Genomic DNA, 27,417 nt, shown 5'->3' with positions numbered 1-27,417 from the left:
ACTCTCTCTTGAGAGAACACCAGAATCACAACTAGCTGCTAGAAAATCATCGACAGGAAGACACTGGAACTCGCCAAAGAAGAGATACCCCACATCCAAAGACAAAGGAGAAGCCACAATGAGACGGTAGGAGGGGAGCAATCACAGTAAAATCAAATCCCATAACTGGTGGGTGAGTGACTCACAGACTGGAGAACACATACCACAGAAGTCCACCCACTGGAGTGAAGGTTCTGAGCCCCATGTCAGGCTTCCCAACCTGGAGGTCTGGCAATGGGAGGAGGAATTCCCAGAGAATCAGAATTTGAAGTCTAGCAGGATTTCATTGCAGGACTTCGACAGGACTGGGGGATACAGAGACTCCACTCTTGGAGGGCACACACAAACTAGAGTGTGCATCGGGACCCAGGGGAAGGAGCAGTGACCCCAGGGGAGACTGAACCAGACCTACCTGCTAGTATTGGAGGGTCTCCTGCAGAGGCAGGGGGTGGCTGTGGCTCACCGAGGAGACAAGGACACTGGCAGCAGAAGTTCTGGGAAGTACTCCTTGGCGTGAGCCCTCCCAGAGTCTGCCATTAGCCCCACAAAAGAGCCCAGGTAGGCTCCAGTGTTGGGGTGCCTCAGGCCAAACGTCCAACAGGGAGGGAACCCAGCCCCACCCATCAGCAGTCAAGCGGATTACAGTTTTACTGAGCTCTGCCCACCAGAGCAACAGCCAGCTCTACCCACCACTGGTCCCTCCCATCAGGAAACTTGCACAAGCCTCTTAGATAGCCTCATCCACCAGAGAGCAAACAGCAGAAGCAAGAACTACAATCCTGCAGCCTGTGGAACAAAAACCACATTCACAGAAAGATAGACAAGATGAAAAGGCAGAGAGCAATGTATGAGATGAAGGAACAAGATAAAATCCCAGAAAAATAACTAAATGAAGTGGAGATAGACAACCTTCCAGAAAAAGAATTCAGAATAATGATAGTGAAGATGATCCAGGACCTCGGAAAAAGAATGGAGGCAAAGATCGAGAAGATGTAAGAAATGTTTAACAAAGACCTAGAAGAATTAAAGAACAAACAAACAGAGATGAACAATACAATAACTGAAATGAAAACTACACTAGAAGGAATCAATAGCAGGATAACTGATGCAGAAGAACCGATATGTGACCTGGAAGACACAATGGTGGAATTCACAGCAGCAGAACAGAATAAAGAAAAAAGAATGAAAATAAATGAAGACAGCCTAAGAGACCTCTGGGACAACATTAAATGCAACAACATTCACATTATAGGGGTCCCAGAAGGAGAAGAGAGAGAGAAAGGACCTGAGAAAGTATTTGAAGAGATTACAGTGGAAAACTTCCCTAACATGGGAAAGGAAACAGCCACACAAGTCCAGGAAGGCAGAGAGTCCCATATAGGATAAACTCAAGGAGAAACACACCGAGACACATAGTAATCAAATGGGCAAAAATTAAAGACAAAGAAAAATAACTGAAAGCAGCAAAGGAAAAATGACAAATAACATACAAGGGAACTCCCATAATGTTAGCTGATTTCTCAGCAGAAACTCTACAAGCCAGAAGGGAGTGGCATGATATATTTAAAGTGATGAAAGGGAAGAAACTACAACCAAGATTACTCTACCTGGCAAGGATATCATTCAGATTCGATGGAGAAATCTAAAGCTTTACAGACAAGCAAATGCTAAGAGAATTGAGCTTCCCTGGTGGTGCAGTGGTTGAGAGTCCGCCTGCCAATGCAGGGGACACGGGTTCGTGCCCCGGTCTGGGAAGATCCCACATGCCGTGGGGTGGCTGGGCCTGTGAGCCATGGCCGCTGAGCCTGTGCTCTGCAACGGGAGAGGCCACAACAGTGAGAGGCCCGCATACTGCCAAAAAAAAAAAAAAAAAGCTAAGAGAATTCAGCACCACCAAACCAACTCTACAACATATGCTAAAGGAACTTCTCTAAGTGGGAAACATAAGAGAAGAAAAGGACCTACAAAAACAAACCAAAAAGAATTAAGAAAATGGTCATAGGAACATACATATCGATAATTACCTTAAACATGAATGGATTAAATGCTCCAACCAAAAGACACAGGCTTGCTGAATGGATACAAAAACAAGACCCATCTATATGCTGTCTACAAGAGACCCACTTCAGACCTAGGGACACAAACAGACTGAAAGTGAGGGGATGGAAAAACATATTCCATGCAAATGGAAATCAAAAGAAAGCTGGAGTAGCAATACTCATATCAGATAAAATAGACTGTAAAATAAAGAATGTTACAAGAGACAAGGAAGGACACTACATAATGATCAGGGGATCAATCCAAGAAGAAGATATAACAATTATAAATATATATGCACCCAACGTAGGGGAACCACAATACATAAGGCAACTGCTAACAACTATAAAAGGGGAAATCGACAGTAACACAATAATAGTGGGGGAATTAAACACCTCACTTACACTAATGGACAGATCATCCAAAATGAAAATAGATAAGGAAAGAGAAGCTTTAAGTGACACAATAGACCAGATAGATTTAACTGATATTTACAGGACATTCCATCCAAAAACAACAGATTACACTTTCTTCTCAAGTGCGCATGGAACATTCTCCAGGATAGATCACATCTTGGGTCACAAATCAAGCCTCAGTAAATATAAGAAAATTGAAATCATATCAAGCATCTTTTCTGACCACATCGCTATGAGATTAGAAATGCATTACAGGGAAAAAGCATAAAAAACACAAACACATGGAGACTAAACAATATGTTACTAAATAACCAAGAGATCACTGAAGAAATCAAAGAGGAACTCAAAAAATAACTAGAGAGAAATGACAATGAAAACACGATGATCCAAAACCTATGGGATGCAGCAAAAGAGGTTCTAAGAGGGAAGTTTATAGCTATACAGGCCTACCTCAAGAAACAAGAAAAATCTCAAATAAACAATCCAACCTTACACCTAAAGGAACTAGAGAAAGAAGAACAAAAAAACCCCGAAGTTAGCAGAAGGAAAGAAATCATAAATATCAGAGCAGAAATAAATGAAATAGAAACAAAGAAAACAATAGCAAAGATCAATAAAACTAGAGCTGGTTCTTTGAGAAGATAAACAAAATTGATAAACCATTAGCCAGACTCATCAAGAAAAAGAGGGAGAGGACTCAAATCAATAAAATTAGAAATGAAAAAGGAGAAGTTACAACAGACACCACAGAAATACAAAGCATACTAAGAGACTACTAAAAGCAACTCTATGCCAATAAAATGGACAAATTCTTAGAAAGGTATAACCTTCCAAGACTGAACCAGGAAGAAATAGAAAATATGAACAGACCAATCACAAGTAATAAAATTGAAACTGTGATTAAAAATCTTCCAACAGGGCTTCCCTGGTGGCGCAGTGGTTGAGCGTCCGCTTGCCGATGCAGGGGACACGGGTTCATGCCCCGGTCTGGGAAGATCCCACATGCCGTGGAGCGGCTAGGCCCGTGAGCCATGGCCGCTGAGCCTGTGCATCCGGAGCTGCTGCTCCGCAACGGGAGAGGCCACAACAGTGAGATGCCTGCGTAACGCAAAAAAAAAAAAAAAAAAAAAAATTTTCCAACAAACAAAAGTCCAGGACCAGATGGCTTCACAGGTGAATTCTATCAAACATTTACAGAACAGTTAACACCTATCCTTCTCAAACTCTTCTAAAAATTGCGGAGGAAGGAACACTCCCAAACTCATCCTATGAGGCCACCATCACCCTGATACCAAAACCAGGCAAGATACTACAAAGAAAGAAAATTACAGACCAATATCATTGATGAATATAGATGCAAAAATCCTCAACAAAATACTTGCAAACAGAATCCAACATCACATTAAAAGGATCATAAACCATGATCAAGTGGCATTTATCCGAGGGATGCAAGGATTCTTCAATATACGTAAATCAATCAATGTGATACACCATATTAAAAAATTGAAGAAGAAAAACCATATGATCATCTCAATAGATGCAGAAAACGCTTTTGACAAAATTCAACTCCCATTTATGATAAAAACTCTCCAGAAAGTGGGCATAGAGGGAACCTACCTCTACATAATAAAGGCCATATACAACGAACTCACAGCCAACATCATTCTCAATGGTGAAAAACTGAAACCGTTTCCTCTAAGATCAGGAATAAGACAGGGATGTCCACTCTCACCACTATTATTCAACATAATTTTGGAAGTCCTAGAGAAGAAAAAGAAATAAAAGGAAAATCAGAGAAGAAAAAGAAATAAAAGGAATACAAATTGGAAAAGAAGACGTAAAACTGTCACTGTTTGCAGATGATATGATACTGTACATAAAGAATCCTAAAGATGCCACCAGGAAACTACTAGAGCTAATCAATGAATTTGGTAAAGTCACAGGATACAAAATTAATGCACAGAAATCTCTTGCATTCCAAAACACTAATGATGAAAAATCTGAAAGAGAAATTAAGGAAACTCTCCCATTTACCACTGCAACAAAAAGAATAAAATACCTAGGTATAAACCTACCTGGGAGAAAAAAAAACCTGTAGGCAGAAAACTATAAGACACTGATGAAAGAAATTAAAGATGATACCAACAGATGGGGAGATATACCACGTTCTTGGATTGGAAGAAACAATATTGTGAAAATGACTATGCTACCCAAAGCAATCTACAGATTCAATGGAATCCCTATCAAATTACCACTGGCATTTTTTACAGAACTAGAACAAAAGTCTTAAAATTTGTATGGAGACAGAAAAAACCCCGAATAGCCAAAGCAGTCTTGAGGGAAAGAAACAGAGTTGGAGGAATCAGACTCCCTGACTTCAGACTATACTTCAAAGTACAGTAATCAAGACAATATGGTACTGGCACAAAAACAGAAACATAGATCAATGGAACAAGATAGAAAGCTCAGAGATAAACCCATGCACCTATGTTCAACTAACCTATGACAAAGGAGGCAAGGATATACAATGGAGAAAAGACAGTCTCTTCAATAAGTGGTACTGGGAAAGCTGGACAGCTACATGTAAAAGAATGAAATGAAAACACTTCCTAACACCATATATAAAAATAAACTCAAAATGGATTTGAGACCTAAGTGTAAGACTGGACACTATAAAACTCTTAGAGGAAAACATAGGAAGAACACTCTTTGACATAAATCACAGCAAGATCTTTTTTGATCCACCTCCTAGAGTAATGGAAGTAAAAACAAAAATAAACAAATGGGACCTAATGAAACTTCAAAGCTTTTGCACAGCAAAGGAAACCATAAACAAGATGAAAAGACAACCCTCAGAATGGGAGAAAGTATTTGCAAACAAATCAACAAAGGATTAATCTCCAAAATATATAAACAGCTCATGCAGCTCAATTTTAAAAAAACAAACAACCCAATCCAAAAATGGGCAGAAGACCTAAATAGACATTTCTCCAAAGAAGACATACAGATGGCCAAGAAGCACATGAAAAGTTGCTTAACACCACTAATTATTAGAGAAATGCAAATCAAAACTACAATGAGGTATCACCTCACACCAGTTAGAATGGGCATCATCAGAAAATCTACAAACAACAAATGCTGGAGAAGGTGTGGAGAAAAGGGAACCCTCTTGCACTGTTGGTGGGAATGTAAATTGATACAGCCACTATGGAGAACAGTATGGAGGTTCCTTAAAAAACTAAAAATAGAATTACCATATGATCCAGCAATCACACTACTGGGCATATACCCAGAGAAAACCATAATTCAAAAAGACACATGCACCCCAATTTTATTGCAGCATTATTTACAATAGCCAGGTCATGGAAGCAACCTAAATGCCCATCGACAAATGAATGGATAAAGAAGATGTGGTACATATATACAATGGAATATTACTCAGCCATAAAAGGAATGAAATTCGGTAATTTGTTGAGACATGGATGGATCTAGAGACTGTCACACAGAGCGAAGTAAGTCAGAAAGAGAAAAACAAATATCGTATATTAACGCATATATGTGGAACCTAGAAAAATGGTACAGATGAACCTCTTTGCAGGGCAGAAATTGAGACACAGATGTAGAGAAGAAACGTATGGACACCAAGGGGGGAAAGTGGTGGTGGTGGTGGTGGTGGTGGTGTGATGAATTGGGTGATTGGGATTGACATGTATACACTGATGTGTATAGAATTGATGACTAATAAGGCCCTGCTGTATAAAAAATAAAATTAAATTTAAAAATTTAAAAAAAGAGGGAGGAGATATGGGGATATATGTAAATGTATAGCTGATTCACTTTGTTATACTGCAGAAACTAACACACCATTGTAAAGCAATAAAGACGTTAAAAAATTAAATAAAATAAATAAAATAAAAAATAAATAAATAAAAATGAAAAAAAAAACCGTGAAGGGACCCATTGTAGTCATTTCTGTCATTACCTATCAATATAATCTTAACTTCTCTGGACCCCTGTTTTCTCACCCCTTTTTTTTTTTTTCGCGGTACGTGGGCCTCTCACTGTTGTGGCCTCTTCCGTCGCGGAGCACAGGCTCCAGACGCGCAGGCTCAGCGGCCATGGCTCACAGGCCTAGCCGCTCCGCGGCATGTGGGATCTTCCTGGACTGGGGCACGAACCCATGTCCCCTGCATCGGCAGGCAGACTCTCAACCACTGCGCCACCTGGGAAGCCCTCTCACCTCTTAACACAAGCATCTCTTTCACCTCTAATTGTGACTGAGCATTAAAAGCTCATCTTGGTCTCACAATTACATTTCTTTAAACTACCAACATACATGCGCTAGTAGGACAGATGTCAAAATACTAATTTGAGCATAACAGAGAACAGAATTTGGGGATGTTCATTTTAAAAATTCTTTTTCCAACTGCTTTATGCATTTCATTTTTTCATTGTCTTGTACTCTTAAATCTATTAACTGGCCCTTTTTACAACTTCTGATACATATCTAGAAATCCATCCATAACTTTGTGATCATTGTAGTAAAATATAGAACATAAAATTTACCATTTTAACTTTTTTATTTTTTAATTGTGGTAAAAGATACATAAAATTTACCATCTGAACCACCTTTAATTGTACAGTCCAGTGGCATTAAGTACACTGTTGCACAGCCATCTATCTCTAGACCTCTTTTCACCTTGCAAAACTGATATTCCATTGTAATAATATTCCATCGTAAGTATATACCATATTTTGCTTATCCATTCGCCTGTCGACAGACAAGGTTTGTTTCCCCCTTTTGGATATTGTGAATAATGCTGCTATGAACATTGGTGTAAAAATATCTGTTCGAGCTTCCCTGGTGGTGCAGTGGTTGAGAGTCCGCCTGCCGATGCAGGGGACGCGGGTTCGTGCCCTGGTCCGGGAGGATTCCATATGCCGCGGAGCTGCTGGGCCCGTGAGCCGTGGCCGCTGAGCTTGCGCGTCCGGAGCCTGTGCTCCGCAGCGGGAGAGGCCACAGCAGTGAGAGGCCCACGTACCGCAAAAAAAAAAAAAAAAAAAAAAAAAAAAAAAATCTGTTCAAGTCCCTGTTTTCAATTCTTTTGGTATATACCCAGAACTAGAATTTCTGAATCAAATTCCAAGTTTAATTTTTTTGAGGAACCACCATATCATTTTCCACAGCATTTGCACCATTTCATATTCTCATCAGCAGTGCATGAGGGTTCCAGCTTGGGAATACTTTTAAACATAAAAAAATTAATTATTTTTAAATAACATATAGTGCTTCCAAAACAACACTGAAATGATTGTCTAAAACACCACCATGCTAATACAACTATCATTTTCTAAAATCTAAATGCTTTCTCACTTGTATATTTTTACAGAATTATACTTTATATATTTTTTGGGTTTTTCCACATTATAAATCTAAGCATTTTCCATGATATTAGAAACCCAACGTAATTATCATTTTAATATTTGAATTATATTCAACTAAAGGGAAATATTTTCTTAATCATACCTCTGAACATTCAAATTGCTTCCACTTTTACACCATTAAAAATATGCAATAAACACATACACGTATAAATCCTTTTTCTTCTGTTGAATACTTTCCATAGGAAGGTATTAATCAGCTAAAAGATATGCACTTTTTTACAGAGTTTTTGGTAAATATCACTAATTTTTTTTTTAACAAAGGAATCATATAGATTTGTATTACCCCAGCACTCTCACCAGAAGGAGCTGTGATGGGAGGTACCGTTATCCTTCTTCGTATCACTAATTCTCTAACAGATTGCTTATCACCTAGCAAACACACATGTTTACTAATAGAATTCATGAATGAATAAATGAGAATGCCATTTAACTGAATCCTAACTATCACTGAATCTTATTTCGTTTGCTAATTTAAGAGAACCAGTGCATTTTGGACTGGTTTAAACTATTTATTTTAACACAGTTAAAAATTTGGCCTTCAAATCAGGAGGTCCATAAAAGAATGACAATATGTAGGTCTTCTTGGCATTTACACATTTTCCTATACATTTCCAAGTGTAATATAATTCCACTCAATTATAACCTTTCTTTCTAAACATAAAATATTACTGTGGGACCACTTTCCTAACTTGCATAGTTTATGGTATTAGGTAGATACATCTCCTATTTAGCATTTATGTATAAGCAAATAAAATAGTATCAGCCATACTCTACTTATCATAACTGAAGTATAACTGGCTCTGTTTTCTTTGTTCTTTTTTCTTATGAATTTTCTATTGATTAAACTGTTGAGTCCTTTGACATTAAATGTTTCTTTTCATCTTTGTATCTGCCAAACTGACTAGCACAAAAAAAGGATCTGTACATAGTAGGTAACAATAAATATTCTGGTATATTTATTACGCTATATATTTATTTTCTATTTGATCTAATTGAGAATAATTTTAAAGAATCATGATACAAATAAAGTATATATGCATTAAAAATACACATTACAAAGATCCCCTCTTTATGTTAAAGTAGTAGAATAAAATTATCAGATAAAAAGGAAGCTTTAACTATCCTAATGTTTAATGTAGTATTCAAGTCTTCTTCATAGATTGTAAATTATAATGGGAATATTACTAGAACTGTCAAATTCTTCCCAAAGCAATCTTCAAGCTAATCAACATAGACAATCACTCTTTTCACTTCTATAGCAAAAGGAAAATTTTAAGCAATATCTTTTGACTGTCTTGAAAATTGCTTAGTTGGAGGCTTTATTTTAAAATGCAACAAGCCTGAAATATTAAATGTAATTTGCAATGCAGCCTAGAGAAAGAATGAAGCATTTAGTACATTTTTCCTAACTGTTTCTGGTTGCTGCCTGGGTAGCTCCAGCACTTCTCTATCTTCAAAATCACCTTTGAGGGTTTCAACATCTTTTGACCACTACTTTTAATCAAAAAGGCTAAACATAAAATAATTTGACTCTTATGTGGCAAAAATCTTAACAACACTGGCTTTGACATTTTTATTTAATTGACCTTAAACAGAGATTCCTCAGAAAGTAAACTGTTGGCACTTAGTGAATTCTGATTAAGGTGACACATTACCCGCTGTTAACATTGACAGAAATCACTGTCCCAGGAAAAAGTGGTCAATACTGAAGTTAGCAGAGTTTAGCTTTCCAATGATAATCATGTTTGTTTAGGTCTGCCCGACAATAAATAAGGCTCAATCTTTTGTTAAAAGATTGTTATTTAGAAAACTCATACACCTTAAAAATTTTGAACACACAAAAATGTTATAGCCTGTCTTTATTTCCACCCATACCATGAGATGTTTAACACGAAAATAATACAAAAGCAAAAATACAGAATTAAATGGAAATTTATGAGATGTAGCCCAATCTCTTAAAAGGAGGAAAGTGAAGTCCAGAGAGTTTGACTTGTTCAATGTCAAATTATTGAGTTTCTTGCAGAGAGTGAATTATAATTCAGATCTCATTATTTCTGATTAAATATGCTTTCTATAGTTCTATGAAAATCATTGGCCTTGCCCTTCACACTAAGAGCACTGTTTTCTTAATTTTCCACTATTTTAATCTGCAATAAAGTTCCCACATCCATTTATCCAACATGGAAGAAGAAAGCAGTTGTTGAGTTCATGCTTCGATAAGGAGAGAGGAAAATACCGGTCTAGTAAATGGAGGTTATGAAAAGAAAAGTGGGCAAAGTATTTCAGAATGTTGTCAGGTAGAGCTGCTTTTATTTCTGAATAGAAGGAGTCATTCTCTTTGGGAGGAGGCAGTAATGGATGGGATGTTGGGGTTATAATCGAAAGGAGGGGAAAAACAGCTCAGTGCCCTCCTCATTGTTCTTAACGACTGTTCATTGTCTAATAAGGCAAACACTATTCACTACGTGCATCAGGAGAATCAGGAGAAAAAGGAATAAATTTTATTTCCGGAAGAATCCACATCATATTCAACTTTGTATTTTTATGATGTATTATAGTTTTAAAGAAAATGTATAGTGGGGGAAAGAGACATAGATGAACAAAGGAAGTCTTTTTATAGAGTAAATGTAAGTTTTAGGTTTTCATAGCCCAATGTTCTAGCCCAGCGTACATTTGGGCATATCAATGATACAAGAACAAGTTGCCCAGGGATACTGGATTGTAGAATTCAGAGTGTACGACTGTACTCTAACTGGGCCATTTGGCGGAGATGGGGGGAGTTTCATTTGATTTTTTCAGTAGAGAGTATGAGTATTTGTTTGGTATTACATGTGTTAGGAAGGGCATATATGCCCTTATGCCCTTAAAATAAAGCTTATCTCTAAAATTTTATTCATTATTGTTGCCAGGAGAAAAAGTTATAAGGGAAAAAATTCACAGGGAAAAAAGAATCCACAGACAAGTTTTATATAAAAAACACAAACAAAAATGATTCATTGTTTCTTTTTTTTTTTTTGCGGTACATGGGCCTCTCACTGTTGTGGCCTCTCCCGTTGCGGAGCACAGGCTCCAGATGCGCAGGCTCAGAGGCCATGGCTCACGGACCTAGCCGCTCCGCAGCATGTGGGATCTTCCTGGACCGGGCCACGAACCCGTGTCCCCCTGCATCGGCAGGCGGACTCTCAACCACTCTGCCACCAGGGAAACCCTCATTGTTTCTTAACATATGGTTATTTCTACAAGTAAATGCATCTCTTTCTTGCACGCTGCTCTTTACTGGTATATACATTTTCCACTAATTACAAAGTCTTTTAGGAGGAAAATTTCTATGTAAAAACATGAATGTTACTGGCTTGAAATTTATAGACAGAGTTTTTTTAATGCAGTAGGATTAATGATTGTTCCGATATTCATTTCTATACACTGGTTTTCGTTTAAACCAAGAGCCTAAAAAGCACCTCTGGCAAATTTTTTTTAAATTACTAGCATAAATTTTATTAAAAATTGTTGTGCTTTAAAATTATATTGCTAAAGACAAACCACGTATGAAAATTTTTTCCATTAATACCTAGTCATTGCTGGTTCAATAAAACAGGATTATCATGTATTTTATTTTATATGTTATATATAACAGATACTTTTGATATGTATATTTTATGTATATATGTGTATGAATACACTAATCTGTGTATATTTTACACATATACTAAAATTAGGATTTTATACCCAGCATTAGAAAGAAACCCTAATAATTTTGAGAATGTATACATAAATTCAGTAAATGTTCTCATTTAGCATAAAATGAACTAACTTTAAGGATTCCTATCGATGTAACTCTGAAGTGGTCAAGATTTTAAGCAGTCTCTGATGATCAGAGCTCACAACTTACCAGTATACCAAATGACTTATTGTAACTTTTAACTGTAATATAACACTAAAAAATAGCATTTTTCTCCCTATGAAAGCATCAATACTGTAATCATTTATTCACAGAAACTAGCAACTACATTTTTCAAATTATTTTCTGGATTACAAGTATTATTATAAAAACAAAAATCCACTGTGCCAGTTTTCTGGTTATACAGCAGCTTGGTGGAGTTTGGGGAAGGGTAGGGGGGGTGTTTTTGATTGTCAACTTATTTTTGTTTGTTGGCTATTTTACGATTTAAAGATTATAAACGCAATACATATTGATTGCTAAAAATAAATTACCAGTGTAAGAGTAAAGGTAAAAAGTAAAAGTCCCCTTCCTATAAAACCCCAGATGGGCTTCCCTAGTGGTGCAGTAGTTGAGAGTCCGCCTGCCGATGCAGGGGGACACGGGTTCATGCCCCAGTTCGGGAAGATCTCACATGCCGCGGAGCGGCTAGGCCCGTGAGCCGTGGCCGCTGAGCCTGCGCGTCCGGAGCCTGTGCTCCGCAACGGGAGAGGCCACAACAGTGAGAGGCCCGCATACCGCAAAAAAAAAAAACCAAAAAAACCCCCAGTTTACCTCTTCAGAGGTTGAATTATATCATAGTTTCCTATGTGTCCATTAAAGATAAGTTTATACAAACCACGCTCATGTATACATCTAGTTTTTACATAAGATCATACTATACAAACTGTAGTGTAATTTAAAAATTTCATACTTAAGTTGGACATGCTTGCATAGCAGTACATGTAGGTGTACATCCTTTTTAAATTAATTTATTTAAAACTGTTCCCTATTTAAGAATGTTTTGCATTTTGCTATTGCAAATGTTTTAAGTACATTTTTGTACAAATATTGCTACCTACTTAGGTGAGATATCTGTAAAGGAGGGTATCTGTAAGGTATGTTTCTAGAGATAAAATTTCTCTGTCAAAGAGAATTGCATTTAAAATTTCTAGATGGAGCCAAGCTAAGTTTCAAAACGTACCTCTAAACTGCTATCCCACCAAAGCTGGTTATTGTTGATATTGTTGTTGTTATTTATATTTTTTGTATAATTTTATTTGCCAAATGTGGTTTCATATCCCCTAAATTATTTATCTGTGAGTAACCTCCAATTTTCATGTTTTTAAATATATTAACCTGAAGAGGGCATCACAATGCAAGCTCTAGGAAGTAATTCTAACCAGTGTGGACTTTTCCATTCAACAGCAATAGTATCATGAGTCTGGAGACATTATGAGAGGGTATATAAGCTTTCTTCTACCTTTAGGCAAATTACACCTAACCCTCCCCCACCGCCACATTCTTATTTAATTACAACTTCAAACAGAAATTTTATCAGGCAAACTGTTTACTGCATTTCCTTATATATTCATTCCATAGGAAAGTGAAAATAATGTTCACACAATTCTAAACAATTGGTACACTTATAAACAAAGAAGTTAGCAGGCAAATGCCAGGAAAAGGACACCCACTTGAGGTTACTAACTTCAGTTCTAGCATTAGAAATTAATGTTACTAATAATAAGACATCTTTTTCTTGGTAACATTGTCAACAGAAGAGGTTAACTGATGTTCCAAACTTAATACAGGACACTGGGGATAAAGACTATGAAATCTGCAGAGTCAACTCTTATTTATATATGCCAAAATAAAGGGGAATCATTGTTATTAATTCAGATCTGCATGTAACTTAATTTTTGTAAAGAGTGAAATTGTAAATATGCCTGGGGATATTTACAGAGTTTGGTTACGCTTAAAATTTGATCTTTCAGTGAAGTTATATTCACAAACTTTTACAAAATGTAACATAACTTTAAAAAATGAAACTTTAGCCTTTTAAATACTGCAATTTAGTGATTTCCAGGCTACTAATAATTTTGTGTTCCTTTTTAAATGACTATGTAAAGTAAGTTCCAGTGGTGATAACTTTCTAAAACAATATTAATTGAACCACCTCTAGAATTAAAAATCTAATCTGTGGAGTTACTGATGTGAAATAATTAAATTTAAAAGCTACACAATAAAATTCAAATTTCTTCATCAAAATCAAAACCTGAGAAACTCTATCCTTTCACCCTACAGGAATTACTATAAGATTTTCAGAACTGTAATTTAAAATATATTGTCTTTTATAACAAAGCTTAAAACCAATTAATGGCAAAGCTATGATTATATTATACATTATTTGTTCTACTTATGAATGTTTGTGTGGTATGAGATATTTTCTATAATAAAGGAAGCTTCAGTATGAAACTTTACAATTAACAAGTGGTCACTCCCTGTCTTTAATATCCTCATAACCCAATGTCACCCAACTCAAGTGCCTGTGAATATGCTGGAACATACTAAAATTTCTACCCATCACATGCCCATTCACTTGGCCTTTGTATACATTTACATGCATATCACGATCTGTGATATAAATGCAATGAGATGAATTTCAACAAGCCATGTAAGAAATCAATCATTTTATAGTCCCTTTCGTCTTCTCTCCTGATGCTTTTCTTTGCAGCCACTAATATCCAAATCTTGGCATTCAATTCCAATACTGTGATTTCAACTTTTTTAAAAATGTAGAATACTGGGAGGGTACAGAGAGGGTAACTTTCACATAGGAGCTCCTTGGTTTCAGGGAGACTGAAAGGAGGTTCAAAGGACCCTCTTGCATCCGCTATTCCTTAAGTAACTTTAATTCAAAATAATCAATATGCCACTGTGGAATATTTTGGGGTGGCCTGCCCAGGCCCCAGTAGTTCTAACTCAGGCTTCCAGACCCCAGAGCTTCTACTCTCAACCACTCTATATTGACTTCCTAGCGGTAGCTGATGCTTCAAAGATGCTTAATGTGGTACCGTGACCCATGAGGACTGAGGTTCCCCAAAAGACTGGAAAACATTAGGGATGAACCAAATACACACTTCCTCTTCACATCAAACTAGGAAAAGTCCTATCTGCAAATTGTATCGTCGAAAGCAAGTATATATGTACCTCATTGTCATGGATGGCGCCCAGGGTTTTCTTCCATATGCTTTAAACAAACTACATTTTTCCTCTAGATAGATTTATATCTTCTTTTTTTATAAGCCTTGGCTTTCCTTTGATTAATACCAAAAGGTTTTCCCCATTATGGCCTGAAAACCTAAGTGCTTAAGAACTAAGCCATCATTTTCAGTAAAGCCACAAAAGAAACAAAAAAGGGCGCATTCATAGTTTTTAGATAAGGAGATCCTTATCTAAAGACGGTCCTCAAGCCAATCAGAAGTCTCGTGTATGCAGAACTGCTAGGTTATCAATCACGTGGGAAAACTCGGGTACCTTGATACCGACCAATTGGCTTCAACGTTCCGGTACACGTACCTCTAAATCGTCAGAGACCAATTTAAAGATCTCAGGGGCCGCCTCCTGGGCTCCCAACTAGCAACTTGGAAGGTGTCCAGAACTTGGAGAAGCAATGAAACTTGGTGGAAAATGGAGGCAGTGGGTGATGGGCATGCATTTAATTTTTAAACTAGCAAAACTGGGGACTTCGCGGGCACCCTGTAAAGATTCCCGGCCCTGAAATTAATACCACAATAATAGTCTGCCAGTTTTTTTGTTTTGTTTTGTTTTTGATGGAACACGGTAACTTTGCCTTATTTTATTAATAAACAGATACTTTAGTGGCATGTTTCACTTATGGGTATTTTGGTTCCTAGTATTTAAAATACAGTCACAAATCCAATCATGGGGGGGAAAATGCAATAAAGGGGCGACAGCGAACACGTATATGTATGAAGTATCACTTAAAAGCATTTATTACCGTCGGTGTGTTGGGTGGTGACGGCCAAAGTGCGGCTGTGGTTAATGTACGTCGCAGAACCCTGAGCGGCTGGAGTCGCACTACGCCGGGACTCGTCAATCGGATCACTGGGCACCTCACGCTCTAAAAATGGCGGCCGCGCCTCTACCCACCAGAGAGCACTACCCCAGAGGAACGTCACGTCACCAGGGCAACGACGCTCTTGCGTAAGGGCGCGACGCGGGTGAAAGTTCAGGGCCGACGCTGTGAACCCTGACGCTGCGAACCCTAACGCTGCGAACCCTGGCGCCGCGTCTGGGCCCAAGGCGAGGCTGGAACCCAAGCGACTCCCAAGGTTTTCGGCCAGGCGAGCGTTGGCCCGGGGCTGGGAGCGGACGAAGCGCGCCTCTCCCTGCCCTCGGCCTCGCCTGGTGGGCCGGAGGCTGGACGCCCAGACGCGACCTCAGGCTAAGGGGCGGGGCGAGCGGAGCGCCCGGCCCTCCCCAGAGCACGCGAGCTCCGTTCCGCGCCGGGTGGCGCCCGCTGGAGTTGACGTTAGCCATGGAAACGGGGAGCGGGTCGAGACGTCACCGCGGTAAGCTGGTTGCCCCGGCCGCCACAGCTCTTCTGCCTCCGCGTTCGGACCGCAGGCAGCCTCCCGGCGGGAGCGCCCTATACGGGTTTACCTGCAAAAACGCAGTCCCCGGGATGCCTTCGCGTCGCCTCTTCCTTCAGGTGACTCGAGGTACGTTAGATTCCCGACACCCACCTGGGAACTTCTTGGTAGCCTTAATTTCCAAGGCTGTGCAGAGTGATTATTGCACTTTTTAAGACGTGAGATGAGCTCAGTCGCTAGAGGCATCAATCTGGTGTGATTTTAATTTTCTTTCGTAAGGCAGCGTTAGCCCGTTGAGTTTTAGCATTTTATTTCTAAGAGACACTTGCGAAATGGAAAATGGCCCTTTCAGTCTTAGTTTAGGGATGGCTTTGTTATCCCAATAAAGTTTACACACTATGCCCCTTACTACTGTGTTCATTCTCTCTTTTATCTCCCCTTTTGCCCCATAGTGGTCAAATCATGGACCCCTGAACAGGAACAACTCTTTCCCCACTGATCTGCATCCTCTCTCCACAGCCCGCTGTTTATCAAGGGCCAACATTTACTTCAATGAAGTCTACTCCATCAGAAGTCACTTATCAGGCCTCTGAACTGATTTTCTCTCTTATTCAGCTGTATAATATTAGGTGGATTTTTCCTTTGTTAGCTCATTTCTGCATTTAGGGCAAAGACCATCCTTTATATTATTGAGTGTCTACTACCACCTGTGCCAAATTTCCAAACCGTTATCATAGCATCCAAAGCCAGTTCACACGTTGCCATTTTAGTAATTTAACTGTTTGGGCACCTGACCATTGCTTTAAAATTTCCTACTTAAAGAGATGCCTGCTAGTTATTAACTGCCACAGAAAATACCACGTTGGGGATCTTTTCTGTTTCTTTTTCTTCTGTAAGAACTTTATTGAGATAAAAATTCACATTCCATACAATTCAATTTTAAAACATGTTCATCACTCCCAAAAGAAGCACTGTACCCTTTAGCAGTCACTCTCCCTGCCCCCAGTCCTCACTATATCCACCAGCCCAGGCATACCCTAATCTGTTTTCTGTCTTTATAGATTTGCTGGTCCTGGACAATTCATATAAATGGAATTATACAATATGTAGCCTTTTGTGATTGGCTTCTTCCACTTAGCATTCTGTTTTCAGGGTTCATTCATGTTGCGGCATGCATCAGTACTTCAATGTCATTTATAGTCTATTACTATTCTATTGTATGGATATATTACATTTTATTTCATCTGTTGATGGCCGTTTATGTTGTTTCCATTTTTTGGCTATTAATAATATTTCTGCTATGAATGTTCATGTACAAATTTTTGTGTAGACTTATGTTTTCATTTCTCTTGGGTAAATACCTAGGAATGAAATTGTTAGGTCATAGGGTAACTCTATGTTTAGCCTTTTGAGGAACTGCTAGACTGTTTCCAAAGCAGCTGCAGTATTTTACATTATCACTTGAGGGTTCTGATTTCTCCATAAACTCAGCAGTACTTGTTATTGTCCGTCTTTCTGATGGCCAGTCAAGTGGATTTGAAGTGATATCTCATTGTGGTTTTGGTTTGCATTTCCCCAATGAGTATCATTTTGTGTGCATTTTTTGTGTTGAGCATCATTTTGTGTGCTTATACTGGCCATTGGTATATTATCTTTGGAGAAATTCAGATCCTTTGCCCATTTTTAAATTATTTTTTTTTTCATTATTAAGTTGTAAGAGATTTTTCTATATTCTAGTTATAAGTCCCTTAACATATATATTTTTTGCAATAATTTTCTCCCATTCTGTGAGTTGTTTTCACTTTCTTCATGGTGAGAACCTTTTCTTTTAGACGCTTTCCCCACTTGTGTTTATGTCTTATCAAGCAGTCCTACCTGCCATGGCCATGCTGGCTTAGCTAACAAAAGCTTCCTATTTTGACATTTGTAGATTTCTCTTAGGTCCACCTTCCTCGGAAAACCCTTTTTCCAAATTTGTCCTTCTATTTCTTAATTCACGAAAGAAACTTTCCTTTCATATGTCAGTAGCTTGGTGTGATTGAAAAACTCTGTATTCTTCCAGCTGACATTATGTGTTGGTTCAGTCACTTAATATCACAGGTTCTCAATTTTACTTTCTGTAAAATATATTGATTTATTTCTGGTAATTCATGTGAGTGGTAGACTTCATTTGCCTGATACTTGATTTTGAAGGAAGAGCTTATTAATCCATTTGAATTTATAATGGCTAAGATGTGTGAGGTGTGGGAAGGGTAGATTGGGATAGGAGCAGAAGTATTACTGGCAGTGCTGCACATTTATGATGCTCTGATGTGACCTTTGGCTATTTCCTACCATCTTAGTTTTCTGTAAGTAATGGAATGCTATCAGTTCATGTTCTAGTGTTGTACATTTGGGAAGTGTGAATCATAGAACCAACAACTTCCACCTGGGAAGCTTTGCCAATACATAATCTGCAATAAATAGATCCTTTGAGCTATCTAATCACCCCTCCCATCCAGTCAGAGTTTTCCCTACATACCAATTCCTGTGAATTTACAGAAAACTCTTAAATTGAAAGACCCTTCAAAATCTGGAATTTAAAAAATTACCATTTTGTATAGCCAAAGAGATGTTAACGTCCTTGTTCTTTTTAGGCACTTGGGTAGATTTTCCTTTTACTGGTAAGGGAGGAGTGTGCTTACTACATAATCGATAAACTAAAGCACGAAATGTATTTTTCATCTTTAAGCACCAGATGTCTTTCAAAAGACTCTTCAAGAATCTAGCTGTTAATCCATGGCATAGCATTTGGTTCAGATTCCATAGAGTATTTTCATAATTACAGGGGTAACTATCTTTGCATCTGTAGATTCCTATTAGTACCCTCAACAGTTAGTACTTGGCTATCTAAAAAATACACATATGTGTTCTGGTGATGACAGATGATTTCTATCCAGAGTAACTGAGAATTAAGTTGTTTCATATCTTGCCAGATTTAGTAAAATTTGACAAGTATATTAAAACATAATAAGTTTCCTGAAAGTACAACAAAACTATAGTTGAGGTACAGTGCAGAAGTGCTCAGTAAATATGTGTGGATTCAATATCACCTCACACCTGTTAGGATAGCTGTTATAAAAAAACAAAAGATAACAAGTGTTGGGGAGGATGTGGAGAAATTGGAAGCTTCCTACTGTTGGTGGGAATACAAAATGGTACATCACACAGAAGTAGGACAGTGCTACTGAAAACAGTATGGGGAATCCTCAAAAAATTAAAAATAAAACTGCCATGTGATCCAGCAATTCTGCTTCTGGGTATTTATCCAAAAGAATTGAAAGCAAGGTCTTTCAACATATTTGCACTTTCATGTTTACTGAAGCATTATTCATAATAGCCAAAAAGTGGAAGCAAACCAAATGTCCATCAGCTGATGAATGGATAAAGAAAATGTAGTATATACATAAAATGGAATATTAGTAAGCCCTGAAAAGGAAAGAAATCCTGCCATATGTGACAACATGGATGAGCCTAAGACATGGTAAATGAAATAAGACAATCATGGAAGGACAAATACTGCATGATTCCACTTGCATGAGGTATCTAAAATCATCCAAGTCCTAGAAACAGGGAGTAGAATGATGTGCCAGGCACTTGGGGGAGGAATAAATGGAGAGTTGCTGTTTAACAAGTTTTAGTTATACAAGATAAATAAGTTCTAGAGATCTACTGTACAACATTGTGTTGTTAGTTAACAATACTGTATTGTACATTTGAAAATTTAAGGGGGTAGATCATATGTTAAGTGTCCTTGCCGTAAAAAAAAAATCTAATGTAATAGAACAGAAAATAAATGTGTGGATTCAATGAATGAAATCAACCAACAATAAAAACAATATGCTAGATTAAAAAAAAAAAGTAACCTTTGCTAACCAAAATCAGGCAATTGCTAAAACTTCTATTTCTAGGAATTCTTTTTGCCAAATTTAGAGAACTATAAATTCAGTATAATCCCCCAAAACTGCCACTTTTTGTTATCTCTTTCTTTGTTTTAAGGGATTTTCAGTCTGATATATTGCATGGTTACTGAGTTAAAGTTTTGGTAACTAAGTACTCCTTTCTAGGTCATTGCTAAATTGATCTCTGTTTCCTACCCTTTTGGATAATGGGTAAGAAATGTGGCTCAAATTCCAAAAAAAGTAACATTTCTATGGCTATTTTGTTGGCCTGCTTTCAGAGTAGCATATGAAGAAAGCATATGGCCTAAATGATTATTGTGATGCCACCTTTATCCCTTAACTTCTCTTTTCACAGCTTTAAAATTTTTTTCCCTAAGCCTTGAGCCATTTTTCATTTTAACATGTTGGAGGTAGCAGCCATATAAATGCATCAATCTGTCTTTAACAGTCTTTCAGAGCATATGCCAAATTCTCATTCAGGGAGTTAGTTTTTTTTTTTTTTTTTTTTGTGGTACGCGGGCCTCTCACTGCTGTGGCTTCTCCCGTTGCGGAGCACAGGCTCCGGACGCGCAGGCTCAGCGGCCATGGCTCACGGACCCAGCCGCTCCGCGGCATGCGGGATCTTCCCGGACCAGGGCACGAACCCGTGTCCCCTGCATCGGCAGGCGGACTCTCAACCACTGCGCCACCAGGGAAGCCCCAGGGAGTTAGTTTTAATTATTCTGATTTTATTTTTTCACGCTACTAATCCAGATTAGGACTTAGAAGATCTCTCTATAGAAATGTAACTGTCATTTCATACAAATAAAATATTTTTGAAGTATTCCAGGATCTGTAATTAAAGTTTAAGTCAAACAGTACCAATTTATCATAATTTTTGCCTAAATGAATTTACAATATCTGTCATGTAATCCTCTTTTATCCTTAAAATACTAGAAAAAACAACCTGATGTACTTGCTATCAAATTTCCATAATTTTTTTTCTCGTGTACCTTTGTTCATGACATTCCTCCTTAACTGGTATATCTTTTTAACTCTACTTCACCTACCTAAATCTTTAAGGTTGTGATTGAAGCCCAGGCCGATATTTCTGAAAGCAGTTTCCATAAAACACTGCACACATGATCTGTTATTAGATATCAAGGGAAAAATGGGTTCCAAGGACAAATAAGTTTGGAAATCTCAAATGACATATTTTAAGCAGATTTGCAGTGGTATTTTTTTTTAACTTGAAGATGTCTCAGAGTCTTTAGTCTGCTGATATCCATTGTGACTCTTCAAGATTGCAATCTGGTATATAGTTTCTCAAACTTCTTTGACCACAGACACCTTTTCAAAAAACATTCTGTAGGGCAAACAATCCTGTATCCTTCAGCCTTTCTTTTTATATTCCATTAAAATAAATCGCCATCCCAGTGTCCTCCCCCATTCTCCTAAAGGCTTCTTGAGGGAACTTACACCCTTCATACTTTTTCATCTGCCCTCACTTTATTATCGCTCCTGCCTTATTTTGCCTCTTGTGTCTGCCGTTCTTCCTGTTTTTCTCTCCCAGTAAGAGCTAGTTGCTCCTTCCTGGTAATGAAGGAGATTAAAGCGTAGCATAAGACAAGGAGCAAATTAAAATTGGACTTCTGACATGTTAAAATCCTCTAGCCATTTCCTTCTCCATGGGAGAAACCCAGCCATGTTTCTCCCTCAGGCCCATCCTGCTCCAGTATTACTGGGATACTATACTGCTCTAGGCAAAATCTTCTCTGAGCCAATAGTACTATCATTAGACGCCATTATTTAGTCCATAAGAAAAATAAATGAAGATACTTTCCAAACATTTAAAAACTGGGAATAAAGAGTTTATGGATTTACTGTTTTGAATGAGGCAGGATATGCTGGAAGAAGTTTTCAAAAACAGTAAATAACATCCAACTTCCCTTTTAACAACAATATTTAATGTTCTCCAACTTTAATCATCTTACTTAAGCTATGCCAGTAATGTACTAAATACATGCCTTTCTGTGCCAAGGTACAGTATTTTACTAAATATTATGGAGAACCAGAAGTATCTCAAGATTTGGCCCTTACCCACAAATAACTTAATAGCAGAGAAAAGAAAAACATTTGAAAAGATAACATGTAAAGAGGTGAACAATACAAGAAATGCCCTCTGTTGATACATGTTACAAGATGAGTACTATGAACAAGCAATGTTTTTGATACACAGATAGGAGAGAGGCATAGTTTGGTCTAAGTGCTCTGCAAAATTTTCAGTATGGATTAAACTGAATCTTGAAAGTTGACTAAGATTAGTAATTATGGAAGGAAGGAGAAGACATCCTGGGCAAAGGAAAGGGTATGAGCAGACGGCCAGAAGGCCACAGGATGTGTTTACAGGGCATGGGTTGAGAGTTCTAGAGGATATTTGGTACTTTAAAGAGGTGTCAAAATGTTATATGTAAAATACACACAAACACAGCCTAGTGAGTATGACTTTTGAAATTTTTTACACTTATACACACCGAATAACCATGTATACGGACAAGTGTGTGTACTATTTTTTTTTTTATACAAATGGGATCATCAGTGTGTTTATTGTACTTTGCAGTATATTGTGGGCATCTTTCCATGTTTCCAAATCAACAGTAGATCTTGAGAATATTCCACTGTTTGGAATCTAATCACAGAGTATTCCATCAAATGGGTGAACATTTAAACTAAATTTACAAAAGACTCAGAAGTACTAAAAGGTTAATGAATATGGATAGTAACATGCAGCTAGATAATCTAGTTTATAAGATATCTTCGATTTCTGGCTTCCTTTCCCAGCGAGCCATCTCACCTTGTTCCTCACTTGCCTCAGTGGAAAAGGAGGGGTCAGCTTTTACCTAACTCCCTGGGGAAATTTCAGGTACATCTAGATTCTTCAAAATGCTCAGGCCAGCCATCCAAGCTCAATTTCCTGTCTGATAGTATCATCCATAGATAATTGAAATCAGAATCTTTACCCACACTCATAGGAGCATGTCCTTACTTACCTATGGCTTGTACTGAACAAGCATATCAGTACAATACACTGACATCACTGACATCGGTACAGGAGATATGCTCATTCAGAGGGGAGGAAGGCAATCTTTTCATTTCCTGAGATTAAACGATCAACCATTAAGGTTCCATCTGGCCCTGTGGTTCTGTTATTTTGTGAGTACTTGCAGGGCTGTCATGTGAGTAAAAGCTATGACTTTCTATATAGAGCTAAGGCTAGTAGCTGGAAGATATAAGATGATAAACATTTATAGTATAAAGAATTTCCCAAAAGTATAGCAAGAGGTGCTCTAAGGTAGTAATTCTTAGTGATGACCAAAAAACCTTTTGTGATACCCAAAAGCTCCCTCCATGGCTGATGTTGGTTGGGTAGAAGTGACTTGCAGGAAGACTCTTCTAAACTGATAGGAAGAAAGGTTACTTTAAGATGGCTTTAAATTTTTTGTGTGTGGTAAAATACACAGAGCATAAACTTTACCATCTTGACCATTTCTAAGTGTACAGTTCAGTGATACTCAATGCATTCACATTGTTGTGCAGGCATCATCACTGTCTCTCTCCGTGATTCTTTTCATCTTGTAAAACTCTATACCAATTAAACAGTAACGACCCATTCTCCTCTCCCCTCAGCCCATGGCAACCACTATTCTGCTTTCTGTCTGTGATTTTGACTAAGTACCTTGTAGATTTATATAGTATTTGTCTTATTGTGACTGGCTTATTTCACCACGCATAATGTCCTAAAGTTTCACCCAAGATATAGCAATTTGCAGGATTTCCTTTCTTTTTAAGGGTGAATAATATTCCATTGTGTGTATATACTAAATTTTGCTTATTTATTCATCCTTTGATGAACACTTGGTTTGCTTCCACCTTTTAATTATTGTGAATAATGCTGCTGTAAACGTGAGTATACAAATTATTTCTTTGAGACCCTGCTTTCAATTCTTTGTAGTATATATCAAGAAGTGGAATTCTTAGATCATATGGTAATTCAATTTTTAATGTTTTGAGGAACTACCATACTGTTTTCCACAGCAACTGTACCGTTTTACCTTCCTACCATCAGTGCACAGGGTTCCAATTTTTCCACATCCTTGGCAACACTTATTTTCTGGGTTTTTTTTTTTTTTTTTTGATAGTAGCTATCCTAATGAACATGAAGTGTTATTTCATTATATTCTGATTTGCATTTCCCTAATGATTAGTGATGTTGAGCATCTTTTCATGTACTTATTGCCATTTATATATCTTCTTTAGAGAAATGTCTGTTCAAGTTCTTTGCCAGTTTTTGAATTAGATTGTTTTTCTGTTGTTGAGTTTTAGGAGGTCTTTATATATCCTGGATATTCACAACTTATTTTTTTCTCCCATTCTGTCAATTGTCTTTTCACTCTGTTGATAGTGTCTTTTGATGCACATGATTTAATTTTTGTGAAGTCCATTTTGTCTATTTCTTTTGTTACCTGTACCTTTGGTGTCATACCCAAGAAATCATTGCCAAATCCAATATCAGAAGCTTTGTCCTATGTTTTCTTTTAAGAATGTTGTTGTTTTAGGTCTTATACTTTAAAGCTCTTGATCCATTTTGAGTTACCTTTTGTATATGGTGTTAGGTAAGGATCTAACTTCATCCTTTTGCATGTGGACACCCAGTTTTCCCAGCACCATTTTTTGCAGACTGTTCTTTCCTCATTGAATGATCTTGGTACCCTTGTCAAATATTTGACTGTATATGTGAGGGTTTATTTCTGGACGCTTTATTCTATTCTATTGGTGTATATGTCTGTCCTTATGAAGATGGCTTTAAACTTAATTTTTCATTTCTAACTTAGTATATGACCCCTGAGGTAATGCTTCACTAGCTGATCTTGTTAACAGGCAACTGTTTTTCAGAAACAGGAAAAGGGAAAGTTGAAGAGAACGGAATCCATATTATTTGATCCTTAGTTTTTTATGGCCCTTAAATGAAAATAATCTAGACTAAAGCATATATGGGTCCTTTTATTATTTCATGTTTTGCTAGTTCTGGTAGATTTTGGAAACTGACAAGAGAAAGAGAGGCTAAAAATTGAGGCATGAAGTGGTTTGCATGTGGTAACATAGTAATAATATGCTTAATAATAAGCATGTAATCTGACTCTTGGAGTCCTTTGGTTTCCAGTTCATTGTCCTTCCTACTGCATGTTGAGCTGCCAGTGGCTTTTTATTGAAATGCTATTTTAGCAGGGTTTGACTTTTTGAATTATCAGAAAAGTTTACTATAATTGTTAAGTGATGTGACTCACACTTAGTATTTCTACTTTCCACTTCTATTTCCATTTCAATTCAAAGGAATTATAGAGAATATCCTTATTTTATAGAGCAGGGGTTGGCAAACTATGGCCCACAGGCTAATCTGGCCCATAGCCTGTTTGTATATAAATACTATAAAGTTATATTGGAAGACAGCTACTAATATCCACTTATCTATGGCTGCTTTTCTGCAACAACAGCTGGGTTGAGTCATTGTAACAGAAAAATATTTACTATTTGACCCTTTATAGAAAAATTTTGCTTACCCTTGTAATAGAAAAGTTAAGAAACAAACAACAGAAGCACTCAGGGAAATGATTGGTTAAACCACTAGTAGCTTTGAGTTGAGAGTACTGGCTTTTTGAACTTTCCTTTGACCTCAAAATCTGAAATTCCAAGTTTATCTAAGTTCCAGGTAAATTAATAGTGAATATGACTTTTTTCCAAATTAAAAAAAAGTACTTAGCAACTATTTGTTTTGTGCCAAGTATGTGTCAGGCAATGGGAAGGAGCTAGAGAAGTGAAGTTACAAATCCTGCACTAGGGAACTAACTAATGGAAATATGGGATTTTTCTCCCTCATGTTTTAAGTATGATATTTTCAAATAGTTTTTTTTTTCTTTTTCTTAGAGACTGCTGTGTTACAGAAAAGGATGTGACTTTCAGAATAATCCTGAGTGAGAAGGATGAGTCCAGATGTGCCTCTGCTGAATGATTACAAACAGGACTTCTTTCTGAAGCGCTTTCCACAGACTGTTCTTGGAGGCCCTCGACTCAATTTAGGCTATTGTGCCCCTCCTTACATATATGTTAATCAGATTATCCTTTTTTTGATGCCATGGGTTTTGGGTGGAATAGGAACACTTTTGTACCAGTTAGGCATCCTGGAGGACTATTATACAGCAGCACTTTCAGGTGGACTAATGCTTTTCACTGCATTTGTCATCCAGTTCACAAGTTTATATGCCAGAAGCAGATGGGTGACAGTGGAAAGAATGCTGACCACAGATATCTTAGCAGAGGAAGATGAACATGAATTTACAAGTTGTGCTGGTGCTGAGACCATCAAATTTCTAATTCCTGGCAAAAAACATACAGCCAATACCGTTTTTCATTCTGTTCTTGCTGGCTTAGTGTGTGGTCTTGGAACATGGTATTTGCTTCCGAATAGAATAACCCTGCTTTATAGCAGCGCGGGAGGCACTGTTCTACTATTTTTCTTTGGATGGATGACATTGTGTATAGGAGAATATTCATTAATTGTAAACACAGCTACAGAGACTGCAACTTTCCAAACCCAGGATACTTATGAAATCACTCCTCTTATGAGACCTCTTTATATTTTTTTCTTTGTTTCTATAGATCTTGCACACAGGTAATAAGCTATCAAATACTTTATAACTTTATTTTTAAGCATACATAGTAAGAGCACTCTCCTTAGTATTAAAAGAAAAGAATCTATGAATTAAAAGTCACCAAACCATTGGGTGATAGGTTGTTTTGATGAATAATCTCATAGGACTAATCTTTGTTAAACATTCATCCTAAAGCAGTAATTAAATCTTGTTGAAGAGTAAAAAGAAAACCCTTTATAAGATAAATAAGCAAAATTTCAATCCTGTGTTTTACTTTAAATAAGGAGCTATGAATCTGTAAGATAGCCTGGGCCTGGGTGAAACCTGTGAAATGAGATGGAACTTTCCTGTGAAGGGAAAATAGAGAATTTATACACATAAATGTTAATGCACAGATTGAGTGGATTTAAGATGAACAGAATAACTTATTTAATTTTGTTATAGTAATTATATAGAATATTGTTTTTTTTAAATCAATTTGCTATGGAAGAAAAATAGAAAATAGCAATTTTAAACAAAATTATTTGATGACTTCTTTTG

General features: G+C 37.4%; 1 protein-coding gene and 1 long non-coding RNA gene across 5 annotated transcripts in view; one reads left to right on the top strand and one right to left on the bottom strand.

Annotated features, from left to right (window-relative positions):
* LOC132420231 (uncharacterized) overlaps positions 1-15,797 on the bottom strand; it is an 89,754-nt gene extending 73,957 nt beyond the window's left edge. The window contains exon 1 of the long non-coding RNA XR_009518333.1: positions 15,656-15,797. This is a non-coding gene — a long non-coding RNA (uncharacterized lncRNA). The remainder of the gene's footprint in view (positions 1-15,655) is intronic.
* A 116-nt stretch (positions 15,798-15,913) lies between these two features.
* PCNX4 (pecanex 4) overlaps positions 15,914-27,417 on the top strand; it is a 43,425-nt gene continuing 31,921 nt past the window's right edge. Inside the window, exons 1-2 of one of the 4 annotated variants that reach the window (XM_060004455.1) lie at positions 15,914-16,379; positions 26,153-26,897. In XM_060004455.1, coding sequence (XP_059860438.1) covers positions 26,209-26,897 — 689 coding nt within the window. In that variant the 5' untranslated portion in view covers positions 15,914-16,379; positions 26,153-26,208. Of the gene's footprint in view, positions 16,380-26,029; positions 26,898-27,417 lie in introns of those variants that run through there. The other 3 variants (XM_060004456.1, XM_060004457.1, XM_060004459.1) reach the window with 3 other exon arrangements.

The sequence above is a fragment of the Delphinus delphis genome, chromosome 2 (genome assembly GCF_949987515.2).
Source record: "Delphinus delphis chromosome 2, mDelDel1.2, whole genome shotgun sequence".
NCBI classification, from domain to species: domain Eukaryota; kingdom Metazoa; phylum Chordata; class Mammalia; order Artiodactyla; family Delphinidae; genus Delphinus; species Delphinus delphis.
This window is presented reverse-complemented; position numbering and strand designations above follow the sequence as displayed.